The following is a 16,823-nucleotide window of genomic DNA, read 5'->3' on the forward strand; positions in this document are numbered from 1 at the left end:
GGGATCCCGGTGCAGGAATCTTTTGCCTGAGATGGGGCTCCCTGGAATTAAGAGTCTCTCCCATCCCAGTTTTTGCTGCAATTCTGCATTGCAGGGGGTGGAAATGGATCAGGTCCTTGGGATCCCTCCCAACTCCTAGACAAGACAGTCTCAGCACGAGTTAACACCGTCATTCAAATCCTGCCACAGACTTTTCAATCTCTTTCTTAGTTTATCCCTGATTTTGATTTTTGAATGTTTAAATGGGTGTTTTTAACCTTTTCTCCACCGATGACTTTATTCTTTTCGAAGGGTGCTTTGATACGTTAGGTATACAACATTCAATAATACACATATTCAATAATATATATATATATTCAATAATATACATATTCAATAATATTCAATAACAACACACTCAAATTAACCATATGCACACTTCTATATACCTTAACACTCCTCCTTCCACAAGGTTTATTTAACTTTTAACATTTTAATAGCCCCAAATGGAGTAGGTTTGGACAACTTTTTTATTTTATTTTAACAGCAGAGCATTGCATAATTTTTGGGGTGATCAGGTATTGCACAAACACGCGAGAGGCGCGTCTCTTGCATCAACCCCCGTAATTCCCAGGCTTTTTGCTCGCCGACGCGCCAGTCCGGATCCGGATCGGACCCGCACCGCCTGGCCACGCCCCCTGCCGGCCGGCCACGCCCCCGCGGCCGTCTCCGCTCGGCTCCCGCCGCGCGGTGCATGCTGGGGGTGGTGGTTTGCGCCCCCGCCGGAGAACTACACCTCCCATCGGCCCCCGCGCCGCCCTTGCGGAGGGAGGAAACAGCTGGTGCAACGGCGGCGGCGGCGGCGAGAGCAGCAGCTTCGTGAGTCGGCGGGCAGCAGGCGAGCGCGGAGACCCAGGTGCGGATGCCAACGCGGCTGAGCAGCCCCGGAGGGGGGCGCCAGGGGGAGGCAGGGGCGGGGGGCGACCCGGCTGGCCCCGGGGAGGGGAGGCCGACTGCAAGGAAACCCCCGCCAGGCCGTGGGGAGGGGGCTCCCGCGTCTCCTTGCCCAGGGGTGCCAGCCTGGTGCCAGAGAGGGGGCACCAAGGTGCTGGCAGCCTTCCTTGGCGGCTCGGAGGTAGACTGCTCCTGCGCGTGGAGGCTCTGCCCTCCCTTCTGCGAGGAGGGCGCCTCGGGCTGAGCCCACCTCGCTCCGCGCTGCCCGGATTTCGGGTGAGAGTCTTCTAATAAGAATAATAATACAGTGGTACCTCGGGTTACGGACGCTTCAGGTTACAGACTCCGCTAACCCAGAAATAGTACCTCGGGTTAAGAACTTTGCTTCAGGGTGAGAACAGAAATTGTGCTCCGGCGCAGCAGCAGGAGGCCCCATTAGCTAAAGTGGTGCTTCAGGTTAAGAACAGTTTCAGGTTAAGAATGGACCTCCAGAACGAATTAAGTACTTAACCTGAGGTACCTCTTTAATAATAATTTATTATTTATACCCCGCCCATCTGGCTGGGTTTCCCCAGCCCCCCTCGGCGGCTTCCAACAAAACACCAAAATACAATAACCTATTAAACATTAAAAGCTTCCCTAAACAGGGCTGCCTTCAGATGTCTTCTAAAAGTTTGGTAGTGGTTGTTCTCTGGTGGGAGGGTGTTCCACAGGAAGGGCGCCACCACCGAGAAGGCCCTCTGCCTGGTTCTCTGTAGCTTTGCTTCTCGCAATGAGGGAACCGCCAGAAGGCCCTCAGATCTGGACCTCAGTGTCCGGGCTGAACGATGGGGGTGGAGATGCTCCTTCAGGTATACTGGACTGAGGCCGTTGAGGGCCTTAAAGGTCAGCACCAACACTTTGAATTGTGCTCGGAAACGTACTGGGAGCCAATGTAGGTCTTTCAAGACCGGTGTTATATGGTCTCGGCGGCCGCCCCCAGTCCCCAGTCTAGCTGCCGCATTCTGGATTAGTTGTAGTTTCCGAGTCACCTTCAAAGGTAGCCCCACATAGAGCGCATGGCAGTAGTCCAAGCGGGAGATAACCAGAGCATGCACCACTCTGGAGAGACAGTCTGCAGGCAGGTAGGGTCTCATCCTGCGTACCAGATGGAGCTTCGTCTCCTGCCAGCCGGGGCCTTTGGCATGCATGACAGGTGCTTGCCTGTCAGGAGTCTCTCTAGGTCAGCCTTTCTCAACCTTGGGTCCCCAGATGTTTTGGGACTACAACTCCCATCATCCCTAGCTAGCAAGGCCACAGCTCAGGGATGATGGGAGTTGTAGTCCAACAACGTCTGGGAACCTGAGGTTGAGAAACACTGCTCTGGGTGCTTCTGTATGGAGGAACCTAGGCGGAAGCCCAGAAGCAGCTTGCGAAGGCAGCAGCCCGGCCACCATTTGCTCCCCATCAGCGGCCGCTGGCAGGTAGACTGCCTCGGAATGAGGAAGCTCTCTCTGGCTGGCACAGCTTAATGGGCTGCTTATGCTTTCTACATTTTTTAAAGCTATGCAAGCCAGTGGCATCACCTCCTGAGGCACTAGAGCAGGCTTCCTCAACCTCTGCCCTCCAGATGTTTTGAGACAACAATTCCCAGCATCCCTGACCACTGGCCCTGCTAGCTAGGGATCATGGGAGTTGTAGGCCAAAAACATCTGGAGAGCTGAGGTTGAGGAAGCCTGTATTAGAGACCCTGGTGTAAATTAATCTTGCGCTTGTTAGCCCTGCACCTAATTGCTTAGCAAAAGCTGTTTTTAATTGTTTATGAGAAGGGGAAATGTTGGTCTCTGCATACCCCACATATATATATAATTTTTACACATCACTTGGGAAGACAGGTAAACTAATGCCAGTTTCCTGGAAGAAGCAAAGATCACAGTGTCAAAGCGATGATTCTTCAACATCAGCTTTGTTGGACTGGTCATGTTGTTCAGATGCCAGATTATTGTCTTCCAAAGCAACTACACTATTCCGAAAATGGAAAGTGCAGTGCTGGTTGTCGACAAAAGAGGTTCAAAGACTCTCTCAAGGCAAATTTTTAAAAATGTAATATAAACACTGACAACTGGGAAACACTGGCCTGCGAGCGCTCCAGTTGGAGAACAGCCTTGACCAAAGGTGTTGTGGGCTTTGAAGACGCTCGAACTCAGGATGCAAGGGAGAAACGTGCTAAGAGGAAGGCACACTTGGCAAACCCTCACTGTGATCAACTCCTGCCCGGAAACCAATGTCCCCACTGTGGAAGGACGTGTGGATCCAGAATTGGCCTCCACGGTCACTTACGGACTCATTGTTAAAAAGACAATCTTACTTGGCTATGAGGGATTGCCAAAGAAGAAGAAGACCCCACATAACGTTTAATTATTTAAGCCTCTCTCCTTAATGGTCTTTCTCTCCCCCCACCCTTAAAAAAACCCCTCAAAGGCTCTTTTCCTTCTCTTCTGACTTTTTGAAATTTGATCTCCCCCGCCAGAAGGACCTTGGAGGAAGGAAGGGAAGGGCACTCATGGGAGAAACAGAAGCAAATAGCCGAGGATCTTCTAGTGTGTCAAATCAGTTCTCAGCTCTGGAGTGTGTAGGAATAAAGGGAGTGTCGCAGAGCATGGGCAGAGTGCCTTTCCAGCATTTCCACTAGGTGATCCCATGTTTGACTTCGTGCCATCTGGCGCAGGTGTTGCCCGTTTGCCGCTTTGCCTGGGTGCTGCCTGCTTCCGGAACAAGGCACTTAAGGCAGGCTTGCCTGGGTTTTTGCAGAAATCGCTACTGGGAGACTGTTGTTATGATGTGCTTCAGAGAGCGCCATCCGCTGGTGGTTGTGAATAGAGGCTGGAGGGGAGAAAAGGAAAGGAAGGCCGATCGCATGGGTACACAAAGTAAGGCCCGGGGGCCAGATCCGGCTCAATCGCCTTCTAAATCCGGCCCGCGGACGGTCCGGGAATCAGTGTGTTTTTGCATTACTAGAATGTGTCCTTTTATTTAAAATGCATCTCTGGATTATTTGTGGGGCATAGGAATTCGTTCATTTTTTCTTCTTCCAAAATATAGTCCAGCCCCCCACAAGGTCTGAGGGACAGTGGACAGGCCCCCTGCTGAAAAAGTTTGCTGACCCCTGGCCTGTCGCATTGGTTCTGCCAGGGACAGGGGCTGAATTGTGGTGGCCCCTGAGCATGCGAGGGGTGTGCCCTGCTGCACGGACTGGCAAATGACTCAAAGGGGCACAGCTGGAGATGGGAAAGCGTTCAGGATGTGAGTCTGTGTGCACATTGCCTGGTGCTGATTCTGCCCCATCCCATCTGAAGGTGCAAGTCTTTGGGGTGAAGCCATCTGCACTGCTGGGGGGGGGGAGAGGGGAGAGCTGGCAACTAGCCTGCGATGGAGGAAAACATGTTGGGGAAGAGAAGGCTTGAAGGGAAGGGGCTGTTCTCCCTCTTGCCCCCTACCCAAGCCTCACTTGCTTATCACAGGATTGTAGAGTTCGAAGGGACCCCAGGGGTCATCTAGTCCAACCCCCGGCAATGCAGGAATCTCAGCTAAAGCGTCCCTGACAGGCGACCGTCCAACTTCCCATGGAGTCCACAACCTCCCGAGGGAGACCCTTCCACTGTCAAACTGCTCTTACTGTCAGAAAGTTCTTCCTGATGTTGAGCCGGAATCTCCTCCCTTGTAACTTGAAGCCATGGGTTCGAGTCTTACCCCCCTGAAGCGGGAGAAAACAAGCTGGCTCCATCTTTTTAAAACTATATATATATATGTTGAAACTTATTCAAAGTAATAGAGGTATATATACCCATTAAAAAGTATATTTTTATAATGTACTGAGATAACACAGCTACTTCAGCTAAAAAAGAGCAAACTCAGAAGGAAGAAAATACAAGACAAGGAGAAATCTAAGGAAGGAGAGAACAAGAGAGAAGGAAAAGAAAGGAAAAAATAAAACTGTAGAATAAAAGGACTGTCTGCTCTCTGCAGCTACATGTGATATTCACTCTTTAAAATCCAACCATTCTATCTTCTATAAGCCAGTATTTTTTCGGTCTTCAAACCCAGATATTACAACTTTGTTTTCTTTCTTGCAAAAGGGCCATAAGAAATTTCAAATCCTTAGCAAATGTTAGTAATGGTTTTTTTCTGCAATTAAACATGTCAGCTTAGCCGTCTCAATTGAGTCCCATAATTTTATCAGCCATTCTTCTGTCGGGTACAAGGCTGTGTCTTCCCATCTCCTTCTTCCATGGGACAGCCCTTCAGAAGATGGCTCTCATCTCCTCTTCTGCAGGCTAAACATCCCCGGCTCCCTCAACCGTTCCTCATCAGGCTTGGCTTCCCAGACCTTGTAACATCTTGGTTGCTCTCCTCTGCACCCCTTGCAGCTTGTCAATATCCTTCTTCGACTGGGGAGCCCAGAACTGGACACAGGACTCCAGGTGGGCTCTGACCAAGGCAGAATCGAGTGGGACTATCGCTTCCCAGTGTGGCGTAGTGGTTAAGAGCGGTAGTCTCCTAATCTGGGGAACCGGGTTCGCTTCCCCGCTCCTCCACATGCAGCTGCTGGGTGACCTTGGGCCAGTCACACTTCTCTGAAGTCTCTCAGCCCCACTCACCTCACAGAGTGTTTGTTGTGGGGGAGGAAGGGAAAGGAGATTGTTAGCCGCTTTGAGACTCCTTCGGGTAGTGATAAAGCGGGATATCAAATCCAAACTCCTCTTCTTCTTCTTCATCTGGACGTTAGGCTTCTGTTGAGTCATGGTCAGCTTGGGGTCTGCTAAGACCCCTGGTTCCTTTTCACAAGCACTGTTGGCAAGCCAGGTGTCCCTTCTCTCTCCCCCCCCCCCCCACTTATAGGGAGGTCCTTTAGTCAGAAACTGGCTGCCCCCCCCCCCTTCTCCCTCTTGCAGCTGATCTTTGGGATGGGTGTGTGGAAGAGCCGCCCTGTTCCCACAACTCGAGTGTCACCGATCTCGGGTTCCTCCGCTTGCAGGCACCTTGGAGTCTGTTTCAGGCTCGTATTTCTCTTCTTGAATGTTTCTTCTGGAACCTGGCGGATGGTAACAGATATAACTTTGCAGCTGCAAGCAGCATTTTCACTCCTGGCCAGTCCAAGTGAACTCTTTCCTGTCTGCCCTTTCACAGCCAAAGCCCCTGTAATTTCGCTTTCCATTCGTCCCACGTTTGCTGCTTTTACCGAGTGTTGGGTCGGCGCCAGGGGCTCTTGCTTCTGGGGCACAATCTTGAACTTTCCTGTGGAAGAAGCTGGTGGCAGTTGTGTGTCTTAAGGCAGACCTCAGGCTATAACCAGCAAGAGCCACCAACTGCAGCCTGGCGGTCGGAGACCTCATACACTATTCTGGGCATATATATTTTGAGTGCCACAAATGAAAGGGGCTCACTTTTGGTTACCCCACACATACTTTATCCCCGCAGCGCAGGGGTGGAGCTGCTTTTGTTCAGTAACCGAGAGTCGGAGATGCTTGCAGATCGGATGCAAAGGACCTGGTTGAGCCAGATTCCTGCCCACTCCTGGCCTGAGGGGGCACAGTGAACGGGCGGAAGTGTTGTGGCTTTGCAGCTTTCTTCCTCCTACCCCAGTGAGATGCTGTCGGTGGCAGCGGAGGCCATGCCACACAGCGGCTGCCTCTGGGCCTCTGCCACCTGCCAGGCCCAGAGGAACTGACTGTTTACTCTGGCAAGCTCTGTTTGTATTCCTTGAGGCGCCCACAGCCCATGTGGGAACGGGCAAAAGGCGGCCTTGGCAGGGACTGTCTCCATGCAGAGCCCGTTCAGCCTTGGAGCCTCTGGCAGGTGGGCGAATGTGGGGCTTCCAGAGTGACCCCTGTAGCCGTGAGAACTTGAATGCTCCCTCCAGAAAGATCTTTGGGGAGGGCCCAAGGCTGAAAAGACTGCTGGGGGCAGAGGCCTTATTTTGCAGCTCTGTTTGAAGCAGCCCCCCCCCCTGCTTTTTAAGTTTGTTTCTGACGATTTTGAAAGGAGAGGGTGCTGTGCTGCCTCAGAAAGCGCTGTCAGATGTTTTCCCAAGTGTTTCCCGGTCTCTGAATTTGGCAGGTGGGCAGGGATCCTGTCAATCATGTGACATAATGATGTCACAAGATGAACAGGTGAATTTGCCCAGTCCGCTTGTCAAAACTGTCTCATGTGGAGGGCGCAGAGTGGAATAAGTTCGTTTATTTACTTATTCACGTGATACCCTTGAAATTTTCCTCCAGACATGTGCCAGGTTCTTCCCAGCACTGTGGAAACCTGTTTGTTTGCATTTAAACTACGTATGAGCCGCACTTTCGTATCACAAGATGCCGGCATGTGGAGTGAAAACCATGGAACTGGTGAGGGGGGGGCCCTCCTGGCTGATGGGGCGGCCTGCCCCAAAGGGCCCCTCCCTTCTCCTTGCCCCTGGACCAGCGGCCAGTTTTTGCTTAGGCCGCTTAGAAGACCTGGGCTGGATTGCTTGTAAGGCTGCCCCGGATCCGCTCCAGCTGCTTGCGAGGAGTCTGGCAAGTGCTGTGCGATGCAGGAAATAACTTGGGATTCAGGGCCTGCTTGCCGCAGGATGGTCTCCATGGTGCTCAGCTGCTGGCAGAAGAACCCAAAGGCTCCTGGAGTTTGGCGAGGTTTTTGGCTCCCGTCTGGCAGCAGAAATCCTGGGAGCCTCTCTGCACAAAGAGGGGCTTTGTTCCGGGGCACTGAAAACGGCACCGCAGTCCAAGGCAGCTCTTGGTGTGTGTCAGTGCGTTTAGGTCCAGAGGTTTTAAAAAAACAGCCCATCTCGGGCTGCAGGCAGGGCTGGAGGAGAAGCTCCCTCCACTTCCCTGAATCGTTTCCTTAACGGAAGCTGCAACAAGGAAGTTGAGATATTTGTTGTTGGTAGAATCAGAGTTGGAAGGGACTGCGAGGGTCATCTACACGGCCATCTTCAGCAGATGCGGCGCTGGGGTGCAAATATCCGCTCAGCGCCCCCAAATTACCACGGATGGGGGGCGAAGCTGCGCACTGCCAGCCACTGGGGGGGTGCAACTCTCCCCCATGTTGCTGCAGGAGAGCAATCCCCGCAGAGGCTCAGGAGGGAAGCTGCGTGCCTGCTGGCCATATGGTTGACGGGGTGCAGCTTCCATCCTGAGCCTCTGCAGGGATCACTCTCCTCCTGAGGAGGCTTGGGAGGCAGTCTGCACACCCACCGGCCATATGGTTGACGGGGCGCAGCTGGCGGGCGTACAGGGAAAGGGGAGGCCACCAGCAAAGCCGTGCAGCTCCCCCACTGGCTGGGGTGCCCCTGAGAGCCTGGTACCCTGGTGTGATGCACCACTATGGGAAGGACGGTTCTGGATCTAATCCAACCCCCTGCAATGCAAAAATATTTTGCCCAACAGGGGATTAAGAGTCTCCTGCTCTACCCTAATACAGCGGACGCTCAGGTTGCGAGCGTAATCCATGCGGGATGCACATTTGCAACCCACAGCGTTCACAACCTGCAGCAGCGAATCTGCACACGTGTGTGTTGCGATTCAGTGCTTCTGCGCATGCGCAAAGCGCAATTTACCGCTTCTGCACACGTGCGACCGCTGAAACCTGGAAGTAATCCGTTCCAGTACTTCCGGGTTTCGACGGTCCATAACCTGAAGAAATGCAACCTGAAGCGTCTGTAACCTGAGGTATGACTGTACAGTACAATGGTACCTCGGGTTAAGTACTTAATTCGTTCCGGAGGTCTGTTCTTAACCTGAAACTGTTCTTAACCTGAAGCACCACTTTAGCTAATGGAGCCTCCTGCTGCTGCCGCGCCGCCAGAGCACGATTTCTGTTCTCATACTGAAGCAAAGTTCTTAACCTGAAGCACTATTTCTGGGTTAGTGGAGGCTGTAACCTGAAGCGTATGTAACCTGAAGCGTATGTAACCCGAGGTACCACTGTATGTTGTAAGGTGGCTTACAGATACAAATAGGAACAGCTCAAAGCATGGGGGGGGTGTCATTAAAAAATAATTAAACATAGCTAGAATTAAAACCGTAGGTCGATATAGAGGATCTATTAAAACTAATTACAATAGCAGCGGCATGGTGCCAGCCCTTTCCTTAACAGCCGTCAGCCCCCCAAAGCCTTCCCCTGCTGGAGGAAGGAGCGCAAGGAAGAGGCAGACTTTGGTTCTTTTTCCAGGGAGAAACCGGAGCCGCGAAGCCCTGGCTCTCCCCTGCCTGGTTGGTTCCCAGCGAGGCTGGCCTGCTTTCCTGGCTGCATCACGTGGCGCCGCTGAGATCACGCAGTGGAAGGAGCCGCGCTTGTGGCCAGTGACCCTCTGGCTGCCCTTCTGCGGCTGCCGGGCCTTGTGCAGCGGAGAAGGGGGGGGCAGGGGGCCCTTCTCTGACTCCGGCTGACCAGGCCGGGAGAGAGCCTGGCCTCCTCCTCCTCCATCTCCGGATTGCCCAGCGCATCCTCCCTGTGTGCGCCAGCCCTGCATCTGCAGCATCCCAGTGCTTTCAGGAGGCGCCTCTTCAGGCCGACTTGTGGCCGGTGGAGCCGAGCCCCGGATGCGGCAGAGGGCAAGATTCCAGCAGGTTTGTCTCACGGCAGCTGCTCACGGTTGCCTTGCTCCTCTGCAAAGGTGGGATGCTGCAGATGGGGTGGTTAGTGGACTTTTAGAAGGCATCTGAAGGCAGCCCTGTTTAGGGAAGCTTTTAATGTTTAAGAGATTATTGTAATTTAATATTTTGTTGGAAGCCGCCCAGAGTGGCTGGGGAGACCCAGCCTGATGGGCGGGGTATAAATAATAACAAATTATTATTATTATTATTATTATTATTATTATTATTATTATTATTACTATTTCTGGGATCCTGTCGCCTTGGAGGGAGCCCTTTTTGGGGCACCGCTGGGTTTTCAGCGTGGTCCAGATGTGTACACAGGAAGCTTTGAGGATGATGCTTGGGCGATCTGAGTCGTGGCCATAGCTGTCAACTTTTCCCTTTTCTTGTGAGGAATCCTATTTGGAATAAGGGAATTTCCCTTAAAAAAAGGGAAACGTTGATAGCTATGGTCGTGGCTACTGGTCAAGAAAGGCCGCTCTCTGCAATCAGTGGCTGGAGGGCTTTTTTGCTTTGCTATGTTTGTGAGTTTCTCTCTCCAGCCGCTGCTCTCTGTCCTGAGCACAGGGCAGGGCAGGAGGCAGCCGCAACTGGATCCTGGATCCTGGCACCTGAGCCTGGGAAACGAAACCAGATTGCGCAGGTCATTGGGTGGCAACTGGCTCTCACCAAGGGGGGGGGCTCCTTATTCCACCACCCTGGGCCAGTCTCCCCCACCCCCCAGCCTCTGTTTTATTATAACTTCTAAAGTGAGATGTGTGGACAGTAGATCCCACTGTAAAATGTGTCAGTGGGAACTCTAGCAAAAAGCCTGAGTCTTCTTCTGTTTTTTAAAGCAGTGTTAATTGGGGGGGGGGGTTCAGGATGGTGGGGGGCTAGGCATATGGAACTCCCTGCCTATTGATATCAATCAGGAGCCTGCACTGTACTTTTAAAGGCAAGGCTTGTTTGGACAGACTGAGAAAGTTGATGCAAATTTTCATCTGTTTTACTATTTTAGCTTTTTGTATGCTTTAATCTGTTCCCTTTTCATTTGTCCTCCCCCTCCCCTTTTTGTAAACCACGTTGAGGTTTGTTTGTTTACAGTCAAGTGGTCTATAAATGTTATAAAATAAATAAATATGCAGGGCGGGGGGCGGAGGCAGGCTTCATAGGCAGAGCAATTGCTCTTGGCCCTTCCTCCTCCCTGCAGACTTCTCCGCTCTTCTCTGAGGCTGAGCCAGGACAGGGAATCGGGCCCCTTGATTCCCAGGACACACAACCCGCCTGGTTCTGCCTGTGGGACTGATTTTCCTTGCCCCCCCCCCCCATGGCATGGTTGCAGCAACCCACCTGCCGACCGACCCCTGTCCTCCCTCTCCATCACTGTACAGTTCCGGCCACCTCACCCCCAAAATGGGTATTGGTAGAACTTGAAAAGGTTCAGAGAAGGGCACCCAAGAGGACTGACAGGCGTGGAGTGACTTTCCAATGAAAAAAGGTTGTGGGGTTTGGGACCTTTTCGTTTAGAGAAAAGGCGAGTCACGGGCAACAGGGCAGAAGTTTAAAAAATGATGGACTATGTGGATAGAGAAAAGTTTTTCTCCTTCTCTCAAAAACCCAGAACTTGTTTTTGTTTTTCCCCCCATTTTTTTTTATTAATTTTATAACACAAATAAACAATACAAACAAATTCTTGTCTTATCCATATTTTTTCTAAACATTGTTAGGTGGGCTTCCCCAAGTCCCCCCATCTGATTTTCATTTTACCTCATCTTTAGCAGTTTCATATATCATATTTTTTAACCATTATTTTTAATCATACTTACTTTTACCATAAAAATCTTCACATTTTATCACTTACAAATAATACTATTTTAAAATACACTATCTTCTACTTCTAACCCTACAGCCGATATCCACTTCCAAAGCTAGTCTAAGATTTAAATATTAACATATTTTTTTTCAAATATTCTTTAAACTTCTTCCAGTCTTCTTCCACCGTCTCTTCTCTCTGGTCTCGGAGTCTCCCGGTCAGTTCGGCAAGTTCCATATAGTCCATCATCTTCATCTAAAACCCCAGAACTTGGGGACACCCAGTGAAGCTGATGGTTGGGAGATTCATGAGAAACAAAATAAAGTCCTCCTCCTCGCAGCACATAGTTAACCTATGGAACTCGCTGCCACAAGAGGCAGTGACAGCCACCAACTTGGATGGCTGTAAAAGAGGAGGATAAGGCAAATTCATGGGAAAGAGGCCTGTCGGAGGTGTCTAACAGCCCCAATGGCTTTGCTGTGCCTCTGCGGTGGGAGGCAGCAGTGCTTCTGAATGCCAGCAGGTGTGGAGAGTGGCTCTGGTGCTTTTGGGCTTCCCTTTGGGCACTGCGAGGACAGGAAGTGTGGTCAGGATGAGCCATTCTTCTTATGTTCACTCTGTGTCTCTCTTTCTCCTCCAGGCCAGCTGTGAAGCATGTCGAGTGACCCACCTCCACCCTACCCGGGGGGACCCTCTGCCCCACTCATAGAAGAGAAGGATGGCTACCCTTATCCAGCAGGTAAGGGCATGGGGAGGGAGAAGAGTGGGGAGCGCTGCTTAGGCCAAGAATCGCCTCCCCTTCTGCGTCCAGAGAGGAGCTTCCAGGAGACTTTCTTGGGCATCCTCCGGAGGCTGCTGGAAAGTTTTGGATGGTCTTATCCAGCTGAGACTGAGCCGGGAGGGGGGGCTATTCCTTGCACTCCCCGCAGTCCTGGAAAAGGGTTTGCCTTACGCTCCGCAGATGCAGACAGTCCCCTTTCTTTTAATTAATTTTGGGTTGATTTTCCCTTGTGTCGAAATACACAGTTGCAAAACATTTTGCTTCATATAAGCGTATCAACATAAAAACAATATTTTAAGCTGGTTCTCGAGCGGATATGGTCATGATTACATGGCTTAACAAGCCGAAAATGCAAGTTGGGCAGCTTGAGCAGCCTGCCCCTCTTTTGACGCCCTTGTCCTCCTGCAGGCGGAGTCTCGCCCGCAATGGTGCAGCCGCAAGGAGCCCCGCAGCCCCCGATGGACATCGGACCCCCGCCATACGAACCTCCACCGCAGCCAGGGTTCATTCCCCCGCACATGGGCACCGATGGCTCAGTGCCCTACATGCCACCTGGTGAGTTGGGGGTGGGTGGGCAGAGGAGGGGGCGTGCAGGAGAACGACCCCTTGATGGGTACACCTCCCTTGGGCAGGGCAGGTGTGTGTGTGTGAGGCTGTGTGTGTCCTGCTATAAGGCAGCATCTCAGGAGCTGCCTGGCGGCCAGGAGGGTGAGCATCATGGGCTGGCGGGTTGCCGAGAAGTGGGGGACCTGCAAAAGCAGAAGGCTCAGAGGCCGGGGATTGGTGGCAGGATGACAGTGAGTGGCCAGAGGGAGAAGAGGAAGCAAGAAGTGTGGGAAACAGAAAAGGCAACAGGGTTTAGTGAGCGGGAAGAGGCTGGGGCAGAGAGCAGTCCAAACACAGAGGCAACAGCAGAGGTGGGAGAGGAGCGGCCAAGGGGCAGAGAGGAATCAGGCTGCTGAAGAATCCAGTGAGCCCCTCCTGCTACGACCAGCTCCCCTCCCTGCTGGTCTCCAAGAACACACAGAGAAATGAAAAGAGAAGAGCAGAGATTGGTTGTGTGCAGGCGCAGTCTCCGATTACTTGGGGGGGGGGACCTGGAGAGGAGGGGAGTTGGGCAGCAGTGGGAAGGTGGAGACCTTCAGTCTTTGCCACTTCCTCATAGGAGCAAGGCCGACTAGGAAGAGTTGCTGTGACCACTAGGCTTGCGCTGCTTTGGTTTCCTTGAATAAAGCGTTAAGTATTGCTGACCATTCCCTGTTTGGAGTTGCAGGGAGGCGGGCAGCTATGCTGGCACTGGTCCTGTGCCCATCTGGGAGCAAGGGGTGCCCATGCCTGGGGGGAGGCAGGCAGCGAGAGGGTCTCTTTTTTTAAGCGCCCCCCTTTTGTGTGCTTTTCTTCCAGGAGGCTACTACATGCCCCCAGGACCACATCCCCCCATGGGCTACTACCCCCCGGCCGGCCCCTATGCCCCTGCGGGGGGCCAGACGGCCACAGTGCTGGTGCCCTCGGGGGCCGCGGCCACCGTGACAGTCCTGCAGGGCGAGATCTTCCAGGCCGCCCCCGTCCCGACCGTCTGCCCGCACTGCCAGCAGGCCATCACCACCAAGATCACGCACGAGATCGGCCTCATGAACTTCCTGCTGGGGTTCTTCTGCTGCTTTGTGGGGTAAGTGAGGGAGAGAGGCGGGCAGGCAGGGGCTGGGTCTCATCCTGCGGCTCCTTCTCGCTCCCTTGCAGTTTTACGTCGCTTTCCAGAGTGGCTTAGAAACAGCAAATCATACAGTATAATTAGCAAATCCTCAGCCACACAGTTATCATGTGTATGACACTATTAGCAAAACCAGCAACTAAAAAATAAGGTAGGCACTATGAAGTTCGCCCACCCACCTCCATGACTCATAATCTTTCGCTTTATCCAGCGGTTCCCAATTAGCTAAGTATTGCAGAACAAGGTGTATGAACAAGGTGGTCATTCTGGTGTTCAAAGCCCTAAATGACTCAGGCCCCAAATACCTGAGGGCCAGCTCCTTCCTCTCAGGTGACCCTCTCAGGTGCTCGATGGGCAGAGGGGGCCCTCTTGGTACTTCCTCCACCCTCCGTGGCCCCTGCTGGGCTGTGGGACTTTCTCCCCGCAGAGGCGCACCTGGTGCCTTCAAGGAACAGGTTTTCTTACATGCTGAAGTCGCTCCTCTTTTCGCCCTTTGACACGCGATACCCATATATTTCAGGAGCCACCCTGTTCTTGCGACTGCAATTTGCTTTAAACCGTTCTAATTGTGATCTTCAGTTCTTGTCACCTGCCCTGGGCGAATCAATTCAATTAATAATGAAAGGAATATATTAAGATAATTATTGTTAACATCGGCTGACCATGTTTTTGTTTTCTCTCCCCCCCCCCAATAAATTTGCAAATAAAGAATAGGGGGAAAGGGAGGGCAGTTGTGATGCCACTGCTTGTAGGTGTTTGATCTGGCTGAAATGGGAGAGGGCTGTGAGAGTTTGCAATAAGCTCAGCATCTGCCTTCTGTGCCAACTTTTAAATGCCTGCGGAAATCTTATCTATTCCTCCAGGCCTGGGCAGGCCATTAAGAACATACCCTCCCACAATGGTCTACTGCCGCCTGGTTTTTCTTTTGCTTTCAACATGCTTCTATTGTTTAGGATTTTACTGTATGATATTATGGCTCTTGCATTGTTGTCAACCGCTGTGATGTATTTCTCCGACACAGCGGTATAGATATATTTTTTTAACTGAGTTTTCCTGCTGGGGTCTGGCTAGCTCCTGCTCCCTGCAGGAGCATGGAAATGGGGCGTTTGGCTGGGGTTTTGATTGGGCGAGGAGCTGGGTGCGCCATTGGCGCTGCTTGGGGTTTTGCAGCCTGCCTGTTGGCCTCACGGCGGGTGCCTCCTCTCCCCCCTTCCAGGTGCGACTTGGGCTGCTGCCTGATCCCCTGCCTGATAGACGAGTTCAAGGACGTGACGCACACCTGCCCCAACTGCAAGGCCTACATCTACACGTACAAGCGCATGTGCTAGCAGTGCCCGCTGGGCCAGGAGATGTCCACTCCCCTCCTCGCGCCACTGGCCTGACTCACCTGTGCCCAATGCTCCCCCCCCCCCGCTTGTGTCTTCCCTCCTCCCTCCTGCGCAGAGAGCTTTGAAGGCCTCAGGACCGCAGGGTCCCCGGGGAAGCTGCAGGGCGGGCGCCACAACCGCCAGGCGGGCGAGCCGTGGACGGCCTCTTTTGCCCCCCTCCCCTCTCTCCATGTGCATGTGGGGGCTCCCTGCCTCCAGCACCTCTCGGTTAGGATCCGGCCGCATGATTCCCACGGGCATCTTGTCGGCCAGTGAGACCGGGATGCTGGACTAGAGGGGCCACGGGCTGTCCTTACGCGCGAGGAAACCTCATCCCTGTGGGGCACCTCCCTGGGAGGGTGAGGAAGGGGGCCAAGGCCTGGCACAGTTGCATTCTTGACCCCTCCTTGGAGTGGCAGGCAAGGTGCTGCAGACCTCCATTGTCCCCACAGGTGCGGCATGAATCATGGGGCATGTTGGGGGGTTTTCTTTTAAAGCAAAAGCTGCTGCCCCCCACTTTTCCTTTTGCACCCTGCCAAAAGCTGCTCTACTTCTTTGGTCTGGGGCGGCAGAGGAGAGGGCAGCAGGAGCCAGGGTGTCTCCTGCTGCTGCTGCGTGACCCATGCCAGGCTCAGGGGCAGCTGGGGGGAGGGCAGATGGCAGCTTGGGTCCCTGAGGAAGTAGTCCCTTCCTCTCCTCATTCCCCCGTGAGCTTCGCTGCCTCCGCAAGGCTCTTCTGCACCCCTTGCCCAGCTCCCTTCCCCGTTATTGGGGGGGGGGGCTGTGCCCTGGGCCATGTCCTTACGCCAGTCTTCTTTGCCTCTCCTTGGCATATCGAGGCCAAGAGGCGGCCCAGGAGGCCCCTGTGTCCAGACCCCTCTCCCCACATGTAAATACCTTGTCTAATCGGAGTCTGCTTGTCCGAGTTCTGTTCTGTGATGTGGTTCGTTTCCCCCCGTTTGTATTAAAGCTCTTAACTGTGACTTAACAGAAATGTGAAGGCCCCTTGCACACCTCCGTCCCCCCCACCCCCTTGGTTTTGCACTAATTCCTCCAGAAAAGCCACGACGTTGCATGGGTGAGCAACAGGACAAAGCAGGGCCAAGAGGGCTTGTCCTGAGATTCCACACAGAGGGGGCTCGTCCATTGCCAAATGCTCCGTTTCAATGGCGGGTATCACCTTAGTTTGGCATGTGCCCCCCCTTCCTGATGCTGTGGCCTCCCACCCCCTTAAGACACAAGTCCACGCCCTCTGGCGCCCTGCCCTGGGTGCCCCGTCCGTCCCAAGGGCTGCTGCATAGGAAGACATGAGGAATGCAAAAAGGCTCTTGGCTCTGAACACTACGGATGCATCTGTGAAGTATTTTGACCCAGCAGGGAGTTTCATGCTCTTTCTCAGAGGCAACCTGTTGATGCTTTTCCATGTTTCTATATAATTAAAATACAGACCCACAAGAGACTCTGTGTTTTTGTGTGAAAGAGACCGGTTGTGATTACAGGTGGGGCACCAGGCAGAGGTCATTGGGTGGGTATACTTCCTGGTTTTAGCAGGAAGAACGAGACACGAGATGTATTTGGCGGAGGTGGGGAGGGAAAGGAAGGCAAGCTGGAA

General features: G+C 52.9%; 2 protein-coding genes across 3 annotated transcripts in view; both read left to right on the top strand.

The window, feature by feature from the left end:
• The window catches only part of FSCN1 (fascin actin-bundling protein 1), a 333,406-nt gene that overhangs the window by 316,537 nt on the left and 46 nt on the right, over positions 1 to 16,823 (top strand). The gene's annotated exons all lie outside the window — the stretch shown is intronic.
• On the top strand, positions 744 to 16,666 carry CDIP1 (cell death inducing p53 target 1). Of its 2 annotated transcripts, none has more exons than XM_083413815.1 (5): positions 744 to 895; positions 11,993 to 12,091; positions 12,542 to 12,688; positions 13,538 to 13,802; positions 15,061 to 16,666. In XM_083413815.1, the coding sequence occupies exons 2-5, from the start codon at positions 12,007 to 12,009 to the stop codon at positions 15,170 to 15,172; spliced, it is 609 nt and encodes a 202-aa protein (XP_083269941.1). In that variant the 5' UTR covers positions 744 to 895; positions 11,993 to 12,006; the 3' UTR covers positions 15,173 to 16,666. The 2 variants fall into 2 exon arrangements, with proteins under 2 accessions (XP_083269941.1, XP_083269942.1); XM_083413816.1 differs by lacking the exon at positions 744 to 895 and adding an exon at positions 9,150 to 9,530.

This window comes from Podarcis tiliguerta (assembly GCF_965153285.1).
Source record: "Podarcis tiliguerta genome assembly, chromosome: 14".
Classification (NCBI taxonomy): domain Eukaryota; kingdom Metazoa; phylum Chordata; class Lepidosauria; order Squamata; family Lacertidae; genus Podarcis; species Podarcis tiliguerta.

Coding starts and splice junctions, on each gene's coding strand:
- CDIP1 (XM_083413815.1), top strand. CDS start 12,007: ATGTCGAGTGACCCACCTCCACCCTACCCGGGGGGACCCTCTGCCCCA. Junction 12,092..12,541: donor TGGCTACCCTTATCCAGCAG/GTAAGGGCATGG, acceptor GTCCTCCTGCAG/GCGGAGTCTCGCCCGCAATG. Junction 12,689..13,537: donor AGTGCCCTACATGCCACCTG/GTGAGTTGGGGG, acceptor CTTTTCTTCCAG/GAGGCTACTACATGCCCCCA.